At 39.1% G+C, this 23,160-nt stretch overlaps 1 protein-coding gene across 2 annotated transcripts in view; it reads left to right on the top strand.

Annotated features, from left to right (window-relative positions):
• The first annotated feature begins 593 nt into the window (after positions 1 to 593).
• The window catches only part of LOC126457867 (kinesin-like protein KIF20B), a 33,114-nt gene continuing 10,547 nt past the window's right edge, over positions 594 to 23,160 (top strand). Inside the window, exons 1-3 of one of the 2 annotated variants that reach the window (XM_050094522.1) lie at positions 594 to 714; positions 861 to 1,041; positions 1,135 to 1,241. In XM_050094522.1, the coding sequence (XP_049950479.1) occupies positions 1,188 to 1,241 (54 nt within the window). In that variant the 5' untranslated portion in view covers positions 594 to 714; positions 861 to 1,041; positions 1,135 to 1,187. Of the gene's footprint in view, positions 715 to 860; positions 1,042 to 1,134; positions 1,242 to 4,824; positions 4,985 to 23,160 lie in introns of those variants that run through there. The other variant, XM_050094523.1, reaches the window with a different exon arrangement.

Raw genomic sequence — 23,160 nt, 5'->3', positions numbered from 1 at the left:
AACGCACCACTGTGATCTGAAATGTGAATTCCACGTTCATTTCTGGCGTTCAGCAACTTAAATCCTTAATGCAACTTGACCTCTTTTAAGAAGCTCGGGAACAGTTCTATCGTCGTTATTAGAGGGAGAAGTAGCTTCAGCAGTCTCCCGCAATAGCTCCTTTCAGCAAGGTCGCTGACTACAAGAGATGACTTTTCTTTACAGTCCTCCTCTCTCTTTCCAGTCGCGAATCCAAACTTGTTTGTTATCTCTCTTTTGTAGTGGTTGCAAGCAGACAAGCATGAACTCTGCTACTACTCATTTAACTGGCCAATTTTTATTTCTGGTAGGACAGTGGTGCTCCAGCATTCACAAAATATAGAAATTGAAGTGTACACCTTGTAGATAGACACTTAAGAAGCTGGTTTTACAACGCTGGCTTCAGGAAATTAGTTGCGCAAGTAGTGTATCCCTGTGAGATACACTTAAAAAATTCTTGCAATTTGTCTGATGCTCTGAATGCTCCCTTAATAGACATTCGTACTGTATAGTTTTGCCCAATGATCTTTGGTTTTACTTCGTGAAATATCATTAACTGTGCAGTCAAGTTCACAAACCAATGAAAGCGTGGTGTTGGCAGAACTGTGTGGCTCAAAATTCAACTTGCAACGGTCGAATGTTTTGGTTGTAAACGAATGAAGTTTTGTTTCCAAGTGTTCAGGAGTAGCGAATAAGGTACGCAATTGCAGTGTAATCAGCACTGCATTAACGATGTTGAGGGAAGTATAATTATTGAATGAGTTGGCGTGTAATAATAATATTTGAGTGAATCCAAGTGACAGATTGTTTATATGCATTGTACATACTGCTTTTTGTTGCAGATTAGACGTCTGTACATTTGTCATTATAAAGATGTTCGTGATTTTCAAGTCTGCATAATGATATTAAAGTGCAACCGGCCAGTGACAGTATCACCAAATGATATATTCGGAGATGTTTCTGTCACGTTGATTCAATTTGCGTACTTACCCGCTATTTATTAGGTAGTTTCGACGATAACAGGTAATGACAGAACCTCTGTTAACCATATAATGTCTGTACCCCAGTTACTTTCCCATGCGCACTGGGTTAATGATTGTGTCGATTATTTTACAGGTGTGAAAATTGCGAAGAATTACACACCTGCCGTCCTGTGAATTTTACTAACGATGATGCGTAAAATTTCTGCTGCGAATGACGTCGACGCAGTTTATTTAGATAGGGTAAGTCGGTCTCTAAATTTTTTTTATTTGTATTCTCGTTTCTTTTGCGGTGGTGTCTTCGCTTAAACTGTAAGTTTCCATGGGGTCGATAGAAGTGAGTACAGTACTAGTGTTGCGCCGTGACGAAGAATGCATATCAGCATTCTCAGAAAATCCGAATTTAATTTCGCTTAGCGCTGTTTCATTAACAGTCTCGGTCTTTAATGCGGGGCTCGACGGGGTAACTTTAATACAATGCAAATCTTAATCAAAATGGATTCACACTTGTAAACAGAATTTATGATGCCGGAGGTGCTGTAATTTGTACCGGGCACTGATTACAGCCAGAAATGTACATATAGCAATATGGGATACTGTTTTGCTATGTCGACGTATTTTTACAGAAAATTAAGTAAAAAAACCTGGCAAGCTTATCCCTGCAACCCTCTTCCACTATGGGTGACAGTTGGCTAGCTAGATTTTTATAATTTTATCATTGCTATCACATCTAGATATCTTGTTCCCATATTATGCTCTGAGCCATTCCATGTCAGATCAACCCATTTTACATAAAATTTTTCTCCCTTTTGCTTAAATTTCATATACTGAGTGGCCAGAGTAACAAAAATACCAAATTTCAATTTTTTTCTCAAACAGTTTCTGAAATGTACCTATGTAAAATTTTCAAAAATTAGCTCAGGAGCTATCTGCATTGAGTGAGAGAGCTGGGGAAGATGCCATTTTGCAAAATTTTTATGATCTTTCCAGTGATAAACAATGCACCATATGTTCTTATTAAGAAATTTTCATATACTTTTCTTTCCAGAAAGTACTTGCCATGCGATCTAGATTTGTCATAATTAGTGTTTTGATCACTGATATCTCCAATAATGTTTTCCTTAACTCATGTTGTTCAATAATAGCCACCATTTGACCAATCGTGCATCTCACAAATAGGTGTTCATGTAAAATATCCAGGAAAGTAACTGTAGCCGAAAGTATCGGAATATCATCTTAAAACAAAATCAGTCGGCATATTGTATAATGAAGTAAAGTTGATTGCTTACTTCAATTTTATGCAATTTAAAGTAATAGTTCATTAATTGGTAAAACAATTATTTTGAATATGGGACCTATAACTAAAAATTTAAATAAGTTGTCAAAAATTAATTTTGGTCCAAGCAGATTAATCAAAATGCACATTCCATTTTCACAGACTTGAGCCAGTGTATGCAGGGCAAGGAAGTTGGTTCCTGGCTGGCTGTGGAAAAGTCTAAACAAGCACAGTCTCCCTCCAGCCATGCACTTGCTGTCTGTACAGTTATTGGCTAGAGCCTTTGCTGGAAGGATGTGTTATGTATTGTTTCACTCCAAAGCAGTTAGTTAATATTAGTGTTTCTAGGCCATTATAGTGGCATTATAGTAGTTATTACTCTGCATTGAACAATTTTTTATCTAATGTATTTTAGTAGAATGTGGTGTTTAACAGTTCTTTTACAAGTTAAAAGTATAAATTGAAGGAGTGTTAATCAGTGATTTGTGTCGCTAACCTAGTAACAAATGCAGTGCTGTAAGAGTGTAGTGTTGTAGTCCATTGAAGAAATCAAATCTTTTTCTTAGAGACATAAAAGCTGAGAAATATCACAGGGTGGATGCTTGAGAAATCTGCAAATACCTAATGGCTCCAGGAATTGTGATAATGTAGGAAAGATGTAACTTAACAAAGTTGGGGTCGACAGAAGCGTCAGATCCCACGCGTTGGCTTTGACCCGTGACGTAAGGGTGTTGTCGTGCGTGACGTCATGATGGCACGGAGTTTGGTTTGAGTGTGGCTGTCTCCAGTTCTGTTTTATCTTATTTTATTTACTTTTGTGATCTGTTCGTTCTATCTTGTGAGATTTTTTTTTTATTTAAAAACACTTGTTACTTATTTTAATTATCTGTTTCCTCCAATTTCTGTTTTAGTTTATTATATTTATCTTTCTCATCTGTCCGTTCTATCCCGTGAGATTTTTTTTTAAAAGACAAAAAACATTAACCAGCTACTGAAGCATCTATGGGTTGCAGGGGTTACGACCCCTGGGGAGGTGGGTGGGTATTCATGCATAGCTGTCTTCACTTACACGTTGTAGATACGCAAGGCGTCTAAATTTGTTTATATTTAGTTTGCCCCCCACCCAAAACACCCCATTTCCCGCGCTTGTCTCGTTAGTGTCATTAGGCTTCTTGTGGAAAGTGTGTGCGTTTGTTTTTGTTTCCGCCATATTTGTGACGTCATGGGTCAAAGCAGAAGGGCGGGATCGGACGCTTCCGTATTTCCCAAAAGTTGGAAAAATACAGAGCCAATCAATGATAGCAACACTCAAGATCAAGATTACTTAGATTGCAAGAAATCATCTTCGACAAGGCACAGACTTCACAACTACTTAATTGTCTGTTCAGACACTTGCATCACTTAGTTAGGTGATCCCCAGTTGATAAGAAAACATAACATCTAAGTACTACTCCAGATCAAAAGTGGAAAAAAAACTATCATAAGTGGAACTAAAACTTTTTGTTGCTGTGAGACTTCTTTCTCATTAAATCTCAAAACTATTTTTTTTAATTCTACACATAGGGCAAGAAAACTAATGATTCTTACAAGTTTACTTGGAAAGTGGAGTATCAGAAAGATTGTGTGCAAATTTAATGCTCCTAATTATATTGTTTGGTATTTCAAAACAATTCTGAAAGGAAAAAAGTTGATGGAAGGTCCACAGCCAAAATCCAAAAAATGTTTATCATTAGAAGCTGTAAAAACTACATTCATTTTATGCAAACGATGAAGTTATCCAGGCAGTGCAAAGTATTAGATTGCATGATATTTACAGAACGAAACTAAAATATAACATATCTCCTTAAAGAAGCTTGCAAGCATTTTTAAAGCCAAGTTACCTAAGACATAATTCCTTTCACTTCAGGCTGGGGGGTTACCTTCATAGTCTCAGATGTTATTGAATTTAGCGTATGTTAAAATTGAGGAGTAAATAAGAAACATGCATTTTTTGTTTCCCCTATAAAATTCCTGGCTTGAGATACGGGCCTCCAAAGATGACACTGCGAACACCATTTTGAAGGTGCGAATTTCGGAAAAAATTTTAAAATGCTGTATCTCTGTAACAGTTCTAGATATTTTGTAATTTTGTTTATTTGAAAGATAATTGCTTTGATTGCAATGGTATCCTCCATTTGGACATGTGTCAAAGTTCTTTTACTGTCACCTTTTGAATTTTTTATAATTTGCAGAAAATGTTTTTCAAAAATGCCAGTCCATAAGTTATTTTTTTTTATTTTCTCTTGATTAGTACCATGTAGTACTATATTATCCGTAAAGGAGATCTTCCACTTTTAAGTTGGACAGGTTTTATTTCAAAAAATCACTTTAACTTTCAAGGGTAATTAATGTATGTCTTCACTTAAGTTGTTTCTTACTAATTTCTTTGTTTCGATGTTTATTTGTACTGTCTTTGTTGCGGTTGTTTCTTATCACTTTCTTTGTTGCAGTTATTTCTTAAACTTTGTTTTAGTTTCTTGCCAGTTTCTTTGTTTTGGTTGTTCATTGCAGGTTTCTGTATTGTAGTTGTTCAGTGCTAATTTTTATACTGAAGATGCTTCTAAGAAATCTGAGACCATCCAGTGAGTTTTCATGAGGAATTTGCCAGTTGACATAGTTGCAGTGTTTTGTGAAAAGGACTGTTTGAAATGTCTTCTGACTGGGGCCACAGGTAATGAAGTGTGCTGATTATTTGCATATTTGTAAAAGAGTGATATATAAGACAAACAAAAAACAGAGTTTGCTCAGGTTGGGAATAACCGTTCTCATTTGAAGACTGTTTCAAAGTGGAGATGTTTCCAGTGACGACTTTTTGTAATGTTTTGACACAATAACAACAATGATAGTATCTAAACAAGGTGAAGCCTCCTGTGGTGCAGATGATGCAGATTTTGCATCAATAGAGGAAGAATTAAATACCCTGAATTGGTCAACTACAGATGTGTTGTTCCTGTTAAGAAACCATGGCCAGTGAAGTTGAGTCATAAGCTGTATGCGTGAAGAAAGCACAGAGAAATTACTAAAGCTATGGATGAAGACACTACAGCAAGACTGACCACACTCTTCAAAGTAGAAATTCCATCTTCAGAAGAAAATGAACCAAAGCACTCTTGCCAGGAATTTTTCACAAGTATCAATTCAGCTGTTGAATATTGTGCATCCTACAGTGAAAAGGTTCAAATTTTAATGATTATTCCAGAGACATTTTCAAAGAAAACAATTTTGAATCATGTTCCATCAGTATTGAAGTACATGGTAAACAAATCAAGAAATGTGAGGTCTGTAAAAGGAGTCTTTGGAAGACCAGATCCCTATTATGGTCATCCTGTATAAGCAGTTCAAGTTCAAATAGTGCAGTCATTTTGTCTGGAAGATAAATGGGACTGTTCTCACCAGAGTGCCAACAAAAAAATAGACTAACTATAACATTTGAAGGTCAAAGAGTTCTGAAAGTGAAGAGGTACATGACTCACAGTATTAAAGAACCTTTTGCAATTTATAAGAGCAACTATACAACTTCACATATGTAAGATAAAAATTTTATTCACTAAGACTTAAGTGGGTAGTTCCACACCTACCTAGAGATGTCTGTGTACTGCATGAATTTTGAACTTTGTGTGGTAACTTACTGGAGCACATGACATATGACACCTGGATTGGGTGTGTGAAGTCATTAGTAGTCTGTGATGTAAAGTGAGGGACTTGTTTGTTTCAATAATGTGGTGACTGCCCTGGAAAGGGAGAACTGTCTTTACAGACACTTGGCCTGGAAGATGTAGCAGGTAACTTTGCAGAAATTACATATCCGACATGGGAGGAAAATAAAGTAATTAAGAAAACTGTTACGTTTGACAGTTTCATTGATGAACTTGGTAAATGGTCAGTAAAGCAGTAACTCACCAGCATCTGAAGAAACTGCAACACATTGCAGAAGTGAAAGGGTGTGTACAGGCTGAGGAACCATCTTTATTGCTTCATTGTGATTTTGCTGAGAACTGGTATGTAATTCTCCCACAAGAAGTAAAAGGGTATCATTGGAGTAATGATCAGGTTTCAATTTTTACAAGAGTGACATTTTCGAAACAAGACCACAAGTGTTGCAGTTATAAGTGATGACTCGGCACATGCTTTGCTAGCAATGTGCAAAATTCAAGTGGAAACGGGCAGAGAAGATCTTCATTATTTCTAATGGTGCTTCTGGTCATTTTAAAAATAATTACTGTCTGTTTGAATTGAATAAGTCGCTTGTGCCAACTGACTGGGTATACAGTGCTACTGGTCATGAGAAGGTGCCTTGTGATAGTGTAAGAGGCCTGCTGAAGCACCATGCTACAAAACATAATCTTCCCAGAGCAAGTACAGCTGCAATTCAGAATGCTGAGGATTTTACAAGGGTCGTGAAATCTTGCGTCTCCAAAGCCCTCATTCTTTTGCCCAAAGAGGAAATCGAAGAATTCTATGAGCAGAAAAAACAAGAATGGTCGAAACAAACTACTCCTGTGAGAGGAATTCAGAAGTCACGTTTTTGGACTCTGTGATGGACGAACTCATATTGCATGCGCTTCAAAGAGCAAGAAAAAGAAATTTTGTTCATGTGACCAACACCTCAGAAACAGGAAGCTAATATTCAGATTTACGACCTGAGAAGGGGATGTTTGTGGTGTGTGTGTATGTATGACTGTGATTGGTGGATTGCAGAGAATATAGACACCAGTTATGAGTTAAATGAAATTGTAGAGATCTTTATGCTACCTCATGGACCAGCTGCTGGATATAGGTTTCCAGCTGAAGGACAGCAACGCCACCATCGGTGCTCACTTCCTGTTCACAATGGTTTGAAGATTGTAAATGCTCCAGTTCCTATTGGTTCAATAGGAAGGCATCAGTCTATATCAAAGGAAGATACTGAAGCAGTGGAACACATTTTTAGTTGACTAACTGGCTGATTTCAGTACAAGACAGAGTACACAGAAGTTGTTAAAGTTGAAACCTTTGTCTTTGGACCTTTCACATACATTTTGGAACCATTTAAAATGATTGAAAAATGAGTTTCTTTCTCATCTTTCAAAACTAAAATTACGTTAAATGATGCTGAGTTTTGATTTGTATGAGCCTGTTATGTGATAATGTGGTAATAAAACAGGTTTTATGTAGGCTGTGGCAAAAATTTCAGTTGTTTATGAAAGCTGTTCAACCTAGAAATGGAAGCTCTCCTTTTCAGGGAATGTAGAACTATATGGTACCAATTAACAGGAAAAAAAACTGTTTTATGGATTGGCATTTTTGGAAAAAAACTTTTTCTTAAATTATGAAAAAGTTGAACGCTATAGAGTCATTCCATGTCAAATCAACACACTTTAAATAAAAATTTTACCTCACCCTCTTAGATTTTGCTGAAAGTTGGTATACTTATAGTGGGTGCTGAAACTAAGAAAAATACCAAATTTCAATTTTTTACCTCAAACCATTCCTGAAATATGGTCATGTAAACTTTTCAAAAACTGGCCAAAAATGTGTGAACGGACTTTTTTTAAATTGCCCTAGGAGCTGCCCTAATTGAGCTAGAGAACTGGGAAAGGTGTCATTTTGCAGCATTTTTCATGCTCTTTCCAGTGATAGACAAAAAAGCATGGCTTCTAGTTAATAACATTTTTCAAAATGGTAATTAATATTTTGATTTAATTTTTTTACAAAAAGTACATAATTGAAAACTTTAAAAATATTTCCATAACTACTTCATACTGTTGTAAATCACATGGCAAAATATAAACGTGGGATGATGATGGGTTCACTGTTAAAAAATTATTCCGGACTAGTGTTTCACTAGTGGCCTTAGTTTGACCAAACTGACCTTTAAGGTAGTACGTCAGTAGAGGACCGTATACATAGGGCTTGATGTCTGTGCAATAATTCAGACTGGAGCCATTGTTGATATGATCTAGTCTGCATTGTTACCTTCTAAGGCTTTGTGTGCCTACAGCATTATTGTGCATTGTGGTTTTAATGCAAATCAGTTGTTACCTTGGTGTTGACCAGTCTGTATCTATTATATTTAATAGTTCATTTTCAAGTAAATCTATACATTGAAGGGCAGTTTATAAGTGGTTTTTGCATAAATATGGAACCAAGTAAAAAGTTCAGCGCTGTAAGAGTGCAGTGTTGTAATCCATTGAAGAAGTGAAATCATTTTATTAGAGACAGAAAAGAACTGAGAAATGTCACAACATGGATGCCCAAATTATTTCCTCAAATACCAAGTGGTGCCAAGATTTGTGATAAATGTAGGAAAGATGTAACCAAATTGGAAAAATACACCAGAGCCCATCAGTGATGAAAGTGTTGAAGAATCTTCTGGATCAGAGATAATCATTCGAGACGAAGACCCTGACTTCTCTCTAACTTCAGTAGCTGTTAAAACATTTAACACAACACTTCAAGAACTGGGTGAGTCCCCAACTGACAAGAGAAAACTAACATCTAGGCATTATGCCAAATAAAAAGTGAAGAAAATCTCATCAATGACACGTAACCTTTTTGTTGCTATTGAAACTTCGTCAGATACTGATACTGATGAATCCAGTCTTCAAAATCTTAAAAGAAACTTTAAAAATTCTATAAGTAGAGCAAATAAACTAATGATTCTTACAAGTTTACCTGAAAAGTGGAGTGCCAGGAAAATAACGAGGGAATTTAATGCTCCTAATTACATTGTTCGGCAGTCCAAAAAATTTTGAAAGAGAGGATTCATGGAAGGTCGAAACCCAAAACCAGGGAAGTGTTTACCAACAGAAACTGTCAAAACTGTACATTCATTTTATGAAAATGAAAATGATGAAGTTAGCAAAGCAATGCCAGGTATTAAAGATTGTGTGACAATTACAGAAACAAGTGGAAATAAAACAAAAATATCATAAGGACTTATTTTGTGTAACCTTAAAGAAGCTTACAAACATTTTAAAGACAAATTTCCTAACATAAAATAGGTTTCTCTAAATTTGCTGAGTTGAGACCAAAACATTGTGTATTAGCTGGCCGGAGTGGCGCACACACACTCTGCGTGTGCACAATTCACCAAAACATAAAATTAATGATAGAAAATGCCAAACTAAATACAGTAACACACAGCAGCTTAAACAATTATAAGCAGTGCATTGCTAAAATGCTTTGCAACCCATCACCAGTTGATTGCAACATGGGAAACTGTGAATGCTGCCCAGGAGAAACTGTCATACGTAACATTTTAAGACTCTTTTCATGAAAACTTAGTTGAAAAGTTCAGTTCCAACAGTGGATGTCAGTTGACCGATGTAATCTGGAAATTGTTCAGAAAACTTATGAAGAATTCATAGATTTATTTTGTAGTAAGATGTCGACTTTGATTCGGCATGACTTCATTGCCAAGCAACAACGAACATTCCTTAACTACACAAGAGAAGACCTTATGGAATCTGAATTTGTTGTCATATGTGATTTTTCAGAAAATTAAAGTATAGTTCTACAGGATGAAGCTCAGAGTTTCCACTGGACAAGACAACAGATTACCATTCATCCTTTTGTTATATATTACAAACAGGAAGACAAAATTGAGCATATGAGCTTTGTCATGGTTTCTGATTGCCTGGAGCACAATACAACTGTGGTTTACACCTTTCAAAAGAAGCTAATTTCATATCTAACAAATAAATTTCAAAAGATTCCAAAAAAGATATACTATTATTCTGACGGTTCTGCCGCTCAGTACAAAAATAAGAAAAGCTTCCTGAACCTTTGCCTTCATGAGGAAGACTTCAACATAAAAGCTGAATGTCACTTTTCAGCCACAGCACATGGGATAGGGCCTTGTGATGGAGTAGGGGGTTCAGTAAAGAGACTGGCAGCTCGTGCAAGTTTGCAAAGGCCATACCAAAATCAGATCCAAACTGCAAGAGATCTATTTGAGTGGGCAGTAGATAATATCACAAAAGTTGATTTTTGCATATTCCACTCAAGAAGACTAGGCTGCTTCAGAAATATTCTTAAAAAGCTGACTTGAAGAGGCATTGACAATCAAAGAAACACAGCAATTTCATGCTTTCATTCCCAACACTACATCAAAATTAATAGTCAAATACTTCTCAGGTGATATGCAGAGTTGAGAGAGGGAAGTAACTATATCACCAGACAAACTGAAGTTACAAGATGTATCAGGCTGTCAACACTGTATATGGCAGAAGCTGGTGGCTTGGGTACATTTTAGAAAAAAACGAAGAACTTGATGAAGTGAAAATAACTTCTTCATCCATGTGGACCAGTTAAGTCATTCTCTTATCCTGCACATGCAGATGTCCTGTGGGCGTCAGTTGTGGATGTTCTCACAAAAGTGAATCCATTTACTCAGACAGGGAGAAAATGCATTCTTAATGAAAGTGATGTAAACCAAACCCAGTCAGCTTTATTAAAATGTAATATGTGAAGTTCCAAGACAATTTATTGGGAAACTGCTTTCAACTCAACTTAATTTTTGTCTCAGGTTAGTGTTAATGTACATTTTATAGAAAGTTGTTTCAAAATTATTGTTACTACCTATTGTGTTAAATTTAGCTATGTACAGATACCTGTTACTCAAAAACAAGCATTACGTATTTAATTTGTTTAATATATAAAAACAAAGATGAGGTGACTTACCGAACAAAAGCGCTGGCAGGTCGATAGACACACAAACAAACACAAACGTACACACAAAATTCAAGCTTTCGCAACAAACTGTTGCCTCATCAGGAAAGAGGGAAGGCGAGGGGAAGACGAAAGGAAGTGGGTTTTAAGGGAGAGGGTAAGGAGTCATTCCAATCCCGGGAGCGTCTGCTTGTGTCTGTATGTGTGGATGGATATGTGCGTGTGTGCGAGTGTATACCTGTCCTTTTTTCCCCCTAAGGTAAGTCTTTCCGCTCCCGGGATTGGAATGACTCCTTACCCTCTCCCTTAAAACCCACTTCCTTTCGTCTTCCCCTCTCCTTCCCTCTTTCCTGATGAGGCAACAGTTTGTTGCGAAAGCTTGAATTTTGTGTGTATGTTTGTGTTTGTTTGTGTGTCTATCGACCTGCCAGCGCTTTTGTTCGGTAAGTCACCTCATCTTTGTTTTTATATATAATTTTTCCCACGTGGAATGTTTCCTTCCATTATATTAATTTGTTTAATAGTTCCGTTTCAAACATCTTGGACCAGAACTATCATGTAAATACTTGTACTTATTCATACTTTATTTCAGTTTGTAGTTAAATGCTCAATTTCTTGTTTTTGTTATATCGGTTAATATACTGTTAGTGAAATTGTATGAAATTAAAATAAGCAATCAACTTAATTATAAAATATGCTGATTAGTTTTGGTTTAATAAGGTGATGTTTTGATATTTCTAATACTTTTTTACCTACCTTTCAGTATATTTTAAAGAAATTCCTGTTTGTTAAAGGTCAATTTGGTCAAACTAGGGACGTTAGTGAAAAACAAGAGTCCGGAATTTTTTTAACAATGAACCCATCATCATCCCAGCTTTATATTTTGCCATGTGATTTACAATAGTATGAAGTAGTTATGGAAATATTTTGAAAATTTTCAATTATGTACTTTCTGTAAAAAAATTAAAATTAAATCAAAATATTATTTAGTATTTTGAAAAATGTTATTAATTAAAAGCTATGTTTTGTTGTATATCCCTGGGAAGAGCATGCAAAATGCTGCAAAATGACACCTTTCCCAGTTCTCTAGTTCAATTAGGGCAGCTCCTAGGACAATTTAAAAAAAGTTCGTTCACACATTTTTGGCTGGTTTTAGAAAAGTTTACATAGGAATGGTTTGAGATAAAAAATTGAAATTTGGTATTTTACTTAGTCTGTGCCCTCTATAAGTATACCAACTTTCGGCAAAATCTAAGAGGGTGAGGTAAAATAGGTGTGTTGATTTGACATGGAATGACTCTATAGTAAAACAACTTTGACAGGAAAGTCCAAATGGAGGATTTCTGTGTAATCATAAAGCATTTATCTTTCAAATAAAAAAATCCAACTAAACATCTAGAACTGTTCCAGAGATACAGCATTTTAAATTTTTTTTCCAAACTTTGCATCTTCAAAATGGTATGCACAGTGTCATCTTCGGGGGATTACAGAAGTGTCTGATTCCATCAGTCTGCTTGATCATGACGTTGCCAGTATGGTGGAAATGACCATTCTCAGCGTCTCCAATATGGCGCCGATGATGTCATTACATAAACATGGCAACAAATGCATCTCCCTGCAAAAATATAATCAAACTAACGAGACCAGTGCGGTAAATTGGGGGTTTTTGGGTGGGGACACACTAAATATAAACACAGACAGACACACACCACGAACCCAAACCATACAAAATGACGACATAAAAACACCACAAAATTCCCAAATTCCGCTACACTTAAAATATCAACAGGAGTCAGTCAGTTCCCTTCACCTACATACCTCAACCGCAGTTGTCGATACCACAAAATAAAAACCAAATATTCCAAAAGTTATAATCACACCACAACTGTAGATACCACGAAACCAGCATCTAAAACAGCAAAAAATGGAATTGCACACTTCCCTTGAACTATATAGCAGAAATACAACTGACGATACCAAAAAATTGAAATAGAGTGCTTTCCCTAAGATGTTTGTCAATATGGCCAACTCTACGTGCTGAATTTTTTCCTACCTGTGAGAAGAGATGGTTGCTAATAGGAACCTGACGAAATGTGAATCACATGCAGTATTCTCCTCACCATAAGAAAGAATACGAATATAAACATTTTGCCATGTATTCTTTCCTGTATGCCTTATAAACTAAGAAACTAGAGTGAGACAACAGCAAACGCGGAAGAATATACATATCGTATCATGTTTATATTCGTATTATTCTTATGCCTAATAGTGATACAGTCAGAAATGAAGCACTGCAATTGACTAGATTTTTAAATCTAAGATTAATTTCTGTGCAGACTTTGATGTACTAAAGAAGCGGCCGCAAAAATTTTCAAACGGAGAAAAATTTTCGCCTAACTCTCGTTCAGAACATGTTCTATCATACGCAGTCTATTATTTGGTTCTTGGTGATCATTATCAAAGAAAGCAGCAGTGTAAGTAACAACAAATAGCAGTCTCTTGCCATTGTTTCGCTAATGAGACGATTTCTCTGTTTCTTTTTTTAATTGTAAGCGGCGGTAGCGCGCACAACAGCAAGCAGTGCCGCGAGCGGCGACAGGCCGTAAACACGCACTATCAGAATGCGACAAACAATGCACGACACAGTACAGTAATGCATTTTCAGCTTAGAGTGACGTAAACACCTATAAGAAAGAAAACGGCACTTATCAGATCAAAGCAAAATAAATCGGTTCAAACCAGACGAAGAACGTGAAAAGGGAAGGGTACCCGTATAAATACGGACGGAGCGCCTGACGCATAGCAATGGCTACCTGGTAAACCTTAACTGCTAAGCTTACGACTCGAACCAAACTACTGTAGCTATATCGTCATTCATTCGACCTAAATTGTGTCTCGTATTACAATGGACCAACTTTGTTTCGATTTGTAGTTGCGGCCTAAAACTTTTCTCTCCCCTTGAATTTCGAGTCTCAAATTTCACGTGCAGCTTAGATTCGGGAATTTTTTTTTTTTTTTCCTTTATTTCGAGTCTGAAAAAAGGTGCGGCCTAGATTCGAGTGCGGCGTAGATTCAAGTAAATACGGTAATAGTTCTGTCTGAAAATATTTTGCATATTTAAGAAATCATAGTTTGTGCCAGAACAATATTAGTTAATTTCCAATATTTTAAGAAGTCCAGCAGAGTTAAATATTTTTCCCTGTAAAGATACACCCTTTTTATGGTATCTGGAAAAATACAACAGTGATGTGTTGAAAATAAGCTAATGGTAGCAACCCCTTGAAAGCAATGCCATGACATTTATGTATGCTTTGTGGAAACTTTGCAATTTTTTCTCAACAGAAACATATCTGAAATATGTGGAACAAATTTTACTCTGGTTATTACTGTTACAAAAGTTAAAAGTAAAGTAAGCATAATGAAAATCTGAGGCACTGAGTGTCAGGCCTGGATGAACTCACTTGGAATTACTGTTTTCCACCACTGCAAAAAGTATTTTGCTTTCATATTTGTGTGTCCATTCATAGAAACCCCATTAATAAAAACCAAAACTAAATTCCCAATAGTTTGGTGAAATATCATCTCAGCTTTTTTCGGTGCTCTTGTAATTTTTTCCAGAAACTGGAAAGTGACCTTAATATTTTTGTAGTTTTCTGTGTAATTTTAGTACTTGAATATCAGCATTTCTGTTAACTATACTCCTCTTAAGTTAAGTGTGTTTCTGTTGATAAGTACCACTTTGATGGACATTCTTGCAGGGCCAAGTTATCAGAACATCAGTACATCGAAAGTTCAATATAAGAAGTTTGTCTGAGACCAGAAAAATTTCGGTTGTTCTTATCTTAAAAATATAAGCAAATGTACAAAGATTCATGAAAATCTGGAACAGTGGGTGACATTAGCTGGGTGATTTGACATCCATGTCCCCAATCTGCCTGGTTGTCACTTGACCATGTCTTCAAAAAACTATACAGAATGTAAGAATATAAAACCCTCAACTAATTTACTTTAAGGCTTAGAAGCAATATGATCACTTCCATCATGCAGAGATGACGAATTACTCTAGTAGTAACCAATGCACCATCTACAGCAAAAAAGCTCTCACTCTTCCCGCTTCAGCAATATGCCAAAACTGTTCAAAGAGTATGCCCCACTGTGGTAAAGAGGGTGTTCTGCCAGTCATACATACATCTACCTTAAGGGCCTTGGCCTCCCCTGCCCTCCCCAAGCAGATCGCAATCCTCTTCATAGATCCTGCTTGGTAGAGGGCTACCTCCCTTTGGACACACTCCACAAACCACCATAACCGCACACTGACAACAGCCAGACTTTGGAGAAGATGCATGGAACAAGGCATTCTAGAGGCTCTCAGACGTATCCAGACTGAAACTAAAACTCCAAAATAAATGGAAGGAAAGAAGAAACAAGATGGAAAGATGGATCTAGTAATCAGATGGCACCAGCTCGCCAACACCATCTACAGAAATTATGCTAGTTTATCAGGTGACATTGAAGCATGAAAGTTTCATTGCTTTCACTCCCCCCGCCCCTTTCCTGCCCCTCCCCAAAAGAGAAAAATAAAGCAACTGTTATCTAAAAGAACTAAAACAACTACTTCCACCACCTCACTGAACATACACATAATACCATTCCAGCCAACAGTTAGTATGGCACTACAAGAAACTTTATTCCTAGCAGGCCAGTTACATTCTCAGACAGAAACAGATCACTCTGGGAGAGCATCAGAGGATTTTTATACATTGATATGAGAGATCAGTTTTAGAGAACAAATTGCTATAAATATTCCCACGAGTGGTGGATGCGGTGTGGCATAATGGTTAACAACACTGGCAGGTGTGATGTGGGGTCTCCATTTCAAACCCAACCACCAGCAATTATACGTTATATGTTTGTGTATTTCGGAAATAGTCAGTGTTTGTATAAATAGGTGCACACTCTGTCCAAACATTCACTTTTGTTCTGGCTGTACATCGATTTTCGTAATGAACATCCTTTCAGTGCTAGGTGTTATATTTCACTGATAGCCCTGATTTTGGGTTTGGACTAAAGTGTGTTTACAATGTGACTATATTTCACGGAAAGCAGCTCCGTGTATGCGCGCGCACACACACACACACACACACACACACACACACACACACACACACACACACACACACACAGTGTATGCTCTGTAACATTTATCCATCTACTCATGGGAAGGCAAGATAGCAACTGAGCACTGATTTGATTGTGCAACTGCCTCCACCTCAATTCACTTGAGGAATTTCAATCCCACTAAGCATTTTTGAGGCAGTTGCAAAATTTCACAATGTGCTACAACAGGTATTTTCATTTTAGTCCAGAATTTGGTACCATCTCATCTGTTGATGTATCAGTCTGTAGCCTTAGCTTTTTTACTGCCCATTTACTGGTAAGCACTTGATGATTTTTGTGGCAGTGATCGCTTTCTAGCAACTTTTTCATTGCTATACCAACACCCATCATAAAACTGTGCAAGCTGGAACTTCAAGAATGCCGATTGACATAGTTTAACCATTTATTTAAAATCTGAACTGTCCATGCCCTTAGATACCACTCTGCTGCAATACTATACGCTGCAGAAGCAGTAGTCCATCTCTCCTCTGGGCCCCATTACCAGAAACCTGTACCATGGTGGAACCATCAAATAGTTGCAGCAGTTTCAATCACAGAGGAGTAGTTTAGCAACGTAAGTGACATCTGTCAAAGGATGTGTTTATCACCTTCAGAAGGCTCCAAAATTGGTCAGGCAAACTGATGATAAAAAAAAATGCAAAAAGGAAAGTTGTGAAAGATATATAACCACTGTTGGGACCCATGCTTCCTCTCAAGTGTAGAACAAACAACATGCCATTTAGTCATTCTCTAGTATCCTGATCATGTACCATAGTGCCAACAATTAATCTGAAATCACTGTTATTATTATATAACCATCAGTCTTGTGCATTTGCTATGGCCGAGTGTTTTTAATTAACTATGTACTTATGATCTCTACTGTTAAATTTACATTCCTTATATCTGCTACTAAAGTTGTTAAACTCATCAAAGCAAATATTGCTGTTTGCACAGCAGATAAAGGCAAAGAAACCCGTGAACTGAAGATGTTTTGTTACAGTATCTATCTACCTAAAACTGGCTAGTCCTGTAAAACCACACTAGAGCTTATTTTCATTGTGGAAAATAATCAAATTGTTTGCGTACATACTGGTATTACACACAATCACTAACATTTACCAAATTGTTCATTAGGATGTACAGATATATTAGAAATATTTCTTATTTAAGGAACCATTAATATTAGGGCTGCAAAAAATACAGAGGGCATTCTTTTGCTATTTAAACTATTACATAACTGGCAAAAAGTCATAAACCTTTGTGCACTCCCCCCTTTGGGTCCGGGGGTTAGAAGAGGCCCGAGGTATCCCTGCCTATCCTAAGAGGTGACTAAAAGGAGTCTGTCACTTTTCAGCCCTTTAAGTTCAGGTCCCATTTTATGGTTTGACCTGCCACTTCCCAAATTCTACAGAAGTGCAGACCATATGGGGAAGTTATCCATAGCGCCCTTAGATTCGATCTCATGAACCTCTTCTCATGGCTTTGCATCTCCATGTGCAATTCAACTATTTGGGTGCGGACACTTTCCTGGGTATGTCATCCTCTTCCATTGTCTCCTGTCCTCTTTCGCCCCCATGACAATACTGGATTATTCTAAGCACAATATCCAGCATGGTAGCTAGTCCATTGTGGTGGTGCCGTCGTGTACCCATTTGGTGGTAGCCCCCTGAGAACAAAGGGATTGCACTGTTGATGCCTGAGCTCCCAATGTATGCCAAGGTGTAAATATCTGTCACCCTGGGGGATCAGGACTCCCTGCAATGGCCATTATGCCAGGTGGTCTATGCTGTGGCTGGGTGGCACCTGTGGGGAGAACCCCTGACCGGAGTGGGTGGCATCAGACCGAATGACCCATAATGAAGCGGACTAATTCATCTCTTGCTGGTGACGGTACGACAGATATGACCTTAATCATTTCCGTCCCTTGCTACACCCTGGGAGTAACATAGATCCACAGAAAGAAGAGAGCCATATTCGCTTCGGTATTTAGTCTGTCGCAGAATGGACGGGGATTCCTTTCTTCCTATGAAGCCTCAGTTTTTTGTTGAACACCTTGAGGTTAAGTTTGGGGAAGTGACAGCGCTGTCTAAGGTAAGAAGTGCTGCCGCCTTGATTCAGACAGCATCCCCAGCCCAATCCTGGGCATTAATTGCTTGTGACCAGCTGGGTGATATTTCTGTTACCGTCGCTCCCCATAAAAGCCCCAACATGGTCCAGGGGATTATTTTCCATCATTACCTCCTCTTGCAGTTGCATGATGAGCTCCGCATCAGTCTAGAAGAGCGGGGTGTTCATTTCATCTGGCCCATTTACAGGGGACCCAGAGATAACAGGGTTGCTACCTGTGCACTCATCTTGGCCTTTGAGGGTGATTGATAGTTTACCGCTGTGATGTTAAACCATACGTCCCTCCCTCTACGTGGAGCTTTGTGCTGGAAATTTGGGTACATGTCTTCCCGCTGCACTTCCAGCACCGCATGTGTCAAGACTGTGGACGTCCACTGTATCCAGATACTCCATATGTGCCTCCTCCCATTTGTGTCAACTGTGGAGAGCAGCACTCCCCCTGCTCTCCATACTGCACAGTACTCCAAAAGGAGTGGAAAATCATGGATTGCAAGACTGGTTGACTTACACACAGGCTAAATGTAACTTTAAACGATTACAACCCGTTTGGTTGACATCCACATATGCTGCAGCTACATTACCATCACCATCACAAGTACCAGTCGTACCACACTCTGTGCCACGAACAGTGGCTCCTCCGGGCCTCCAGAATACATCCGCCCCCTTGGTGGTAGGGGAAAAATCTCCTTCTGTTGCTCCCAAAGTACCTATGTCGGTAGCAAGGCCCCCCCAAATGCAGGGGACATCGGTCCCCTACCCCCAGCTGGAGAAGCAAGAGCCTCCTCCAGCTCCTCTCATGTGGAAGTGGTCCCTTGAGACCCTCTCTTCCAAGGTCTCCACTAATGCCACAGTGGACACTTGCCAGTGGGTAAAGGAGCCAAAAGCTGTTGGATGAAGATCTTCACTGTCTTCCTCTGTGCCTGAAACTACTACGGAGAAGCCCTCCCAGCAAGCCCCTAAAGAGAAGCAAGAGGGCAAGCAAACAAAGAAGTCTGCTAAGAAAAAGGACCCTCCGGTGGCCCCAACACCACCACTCCGTCCCAATTCTGCACCTGAGGATGAGGTGGAGATTTAAGTGTCTTGTGAGGACCTGGATCTCACTGATGCCTCGTCCACAATAGAAATGGATACAAACACTCATCGGTGGTAGCAGGTGACCCTGAGGCATAACCTGCATCCTTGCGTTCTTCATTCCTTTCCAGCTTCACGATAACGTCATCCTCCAGTGGAACTGCTGCAGTTTTTTCCATCACCTGGCTGAGCTACTGCAACTGTTAAGCTTTACACCTGCTTTCTGCATTTCCCTCCAGGAAACCTGGTTCTCGGCAATGCGGACCTCTGGCCTCCATGGCTATAAGGGATATTACAGGAACCGTAGCGAATATAATAGTGTGTCAGGTGGAGTTTGCGTTTATGTCCTACACTCAGTCTGTAGTGGAACTGTGCCCCATGAAACACCTCTTGAAGCTGTGGCTGCAAGAATAAAGATGACGCAGGAAATAGTCTGCAACATATATCTTCCTCCAGATGGTGCAGTACCCCTGAATGTATTAACTGCACTGATTGATCAACTCCCTAAATCTTTCCTACTTTTGGTAGATTTTTAACGCCCATAACCCCATTTGGGGTGGCATCATGCTCACTGGCAGAGGCAGAGATGTCGAAACTTTCCTGTCTCAATTTGACCTCTGCCTCATAAATACTGGAGCCGCCACACATTTCAGTGTGGCTCGTGGTAGTTACTCAGCTATTGATTTATCCATTTGCAGCCCAGGACTTCTCCCATCTATCCACTGGAGAGCACATGACGACTAGTGTGGTAGTGACCACTTACCCATCTTGCTGTCACTGTCCCGCCGTCAGGCCCACGGACGCCTGTCCAGATGGCCTTTAAACAAGGCAGACTAGGAAACTTTCACCTTTGTGGTCACCATTGACTCTCCTCCATACGGTAACATCGATGAGATGGTTGAACAGGTGACAACAACAATTGCGGTGGAAAACACGAAAGATGGTCCCTTAGTGGTCACCGGAAGTCGCTGATGCCAATTAAGGAGTGTTGGTGAACTCTACAGTGGCATTAGCTGCACCCTTGCCTGGAGCACCTCATAGCCTTTGAGAGGCTCCGTGCGGTCGCTCACCAGCTTATCAAAAGACACAAACGCAGTTGCTGAGTACTATGCTCGAGCCTATGCATCAGAGAACTTACCCCCCTCCACCTTTCGCACTCTCAAACGGCAGATGGAAAGTCCTCTCATTCGCTACACACCACAGTGAACCTTATAACGCCCCATTTATGGAGTGGGAGCTCCTCAGTGTCCTTGGACATTGGCCCGACACAGCTGCTGGGCCAGATCGGATCCATGATCAGGTGATTAAACATTTCTCATCTGACTACAAGCAACATCTCTTCATCATCTTCAACTGGATCTGGTGCGATGGCATCTTTCCATCACAATGGCAGGAGAGCACCATCATTCTGCTGCTTAAAACTGGTAAAAACCAGCTTGATGTGGATAGCTATTGGCCTATCAGCCTCACCAACATCCTTTGTAAGCTGCTGGAATGTATGGTGTGTCGACGGTAGGGTTGGGTCCTGGAGTCACTTGGCCTACTGGCTCCAAGTCAGGGCGGCTTCCGCCAGGGTCGCTCTACCATCAATAATCATGTGTCCCTCCAGTCTGCCATCTGAACAGCCTTTTCCAGGTGCCAACGCTTGGTTGCTGTCTGTTTTTTTTTAAATTTTTTTTTTACGAAAAGCGTATGACACGACCTGGTGACATCATATCCTTGCCACATTATACGAGTGGGGTCTCCGAGGCCCGCTTTAGAGTTTTATCCACAGTTCCCTGTCCCTTCATACTTTCCATGTCGAAGTTGGTGCCTCCCACAGTTCCCTCCCACAGTTCCCATTCAGGATAATGGGGTCCTGCAGGGCTCAGTGTTAAGTGTATTTCTGTTTTTAGTGGCCATTAATGGTCTACCAGCAGCTGTAGGGTTGTCCCTCACCTTCTCTGTATGCAGACGACTTCTGCATTTCATACTGCTCCACTAGTACTGGTGTTGCTGAGTGGCACCTACAGGGATCCATCCATGAGGCGCAGTCATGGGCTCTAGCCCATGGTTTCCATTTTTCGGCCACAAAGTCGTGTGTTATGCACTTCTGTCGGCACCGTACCATTCATCCGGAACCAGAACTTTACCTTAATGATGATCCACTCACTGTAGTGGAGACAAATCATTTCTTAGGACTGGTTTTCAACACCTGATTGACTTGACTTCGTCACCTCCGTCAGCTTAAGGAGAAAGTGCTGGCAACAACTCGATGCCCTCCGCTGCCTGAGCAACACCAACTGGGGTGCAAATCGCTCTACGCTGCTGCAGCTCTACAGAGCCCTTGTTCAATCCCGCCTTAACTATGTGAGTGTGGTTTATGGTTCGGCGGTGCACTCACCGTTGCGTTTACTCAACCGAGTGCACTATGTGGCATTTGCCTTGTGACGGGAGCTTGTAGTAAGTGTCTGGTGACCAGCGTCCTGGTGGTGGCCGGAGTCCCTACATTACAGATTAGGCCGTGTCCTACGTGAGCGAAGGAAGCGAACGACAGCGAGAGACTTCTGGATATGTGACACTCCAGTGACAAGCAGCAGCATCGGGCAAAAAGATTGGGTGTCCTTTGTACTATCGACCACGTCGCGCTACAAGATGGCTGCTTAGAGCCAATCAGCTTTTTCTGTAAAATGGTGTCCCTAACGTGTTGAATACTGTAGCTGGAGAATAAGGTTACAGAATTAGGTTTACTTTTAAGAAAATGAAGTGAAAAGGAATGCTGTGTGTGAAATTTACAAAGGGAGGAATCTCCATGGAGAATTTCATAAATCAACTATGAAGATCACCAGACAAATTCTTCGAATACACCTGAATGAACAGAAGAGCATTTGACTATCTCATCAATAAATTAAATATGAATGTTATTTTACCAGCTAATAAATGTGGAGGAATGATTACTATGTGACTGACTACGCTACATGCAAACATAAGTACACAGATGGATAACAATAAACAATAATTAGCTGTGGTGTAGGGGGAGCATTACAGGTTGTGATTATGTGTTACGAAAGTGTCCTGGCTTCGATTCTGGGCCATTCTTATATTTTTACTGACTGAGTTACAGTTCTGTGTACTAAGTTTTATGTTAAATATTTTTAAGTCCTTGCCAAAGATATAGATCTTCATACCTATCCCAGTACATCACACACACATTTAATTTCTAATAAATTACAATGAACCATGAAATTTTACAGATATTTGATGTTGCGAACGTAATTCACCAGCAGTCAATGTTAAGGCCAAGCATTTCAATTAATCTAAGTAGTCTGTAAAAGTAAAACATACAAAAATTTTGAAAAGAAAGTCAAACGTTTTGTGTACTGATTTGTCTAAAAGTATGAAAAAAAAAATTATTAGGGAAATGTTTGGTGCACCTCATTTTCTGCTCATGATTTCGAGCATAATTCAAAAGCATGTAGAACGTTTCTCTGATCTACTTATTTCTTTTACACAAATCATTTCATTAAATATTTGACCGATTTCTTTCATTTTTAATTTAGAGGTTTATTCAGAAAGCATGATCTTACTGACTCCTCGTTCGCTTTCCTAATGTACTTGATTCGAAGGGAACTTTTTGACATTTAAATACTGCACCAATGTGCAAAATAGCTAGGTCTGAACAGATGAAATTTTTGACACTTCATTTACATAGCTTGGCAGCAGTTTTTGTCAAATATTTCAATTTTTCCTCAGCTTATTAAGTTTTCATTCATTACCCTGTTTACTTACAAGCAATTCAATATTTTCATGCTAAACTAGCGGTCACTTTGATAGCCCTGTTTACCTGTTTCTCTCCCTTTG

This window comes from Schistocerca serialis, chromosome 2 (genome assembly GCF_023864345.2).
Source record: "Schistocerca serialis cubense isolate TAMUIC-IGC-003099 chromosome 2, iqSchSeri2.2, whole genome shotgun sequence".
NCBI classification, from domain to species: domain Eukaryota; kingdom Metazoa; phylum Arthropoda; class Insecta; order Orthoptera; family Acrididae; genus Schistocerca; species Schistocerca serialis.
This window is presented reverse-complemented; position numbering and strand designations above follow the sequence as displayed.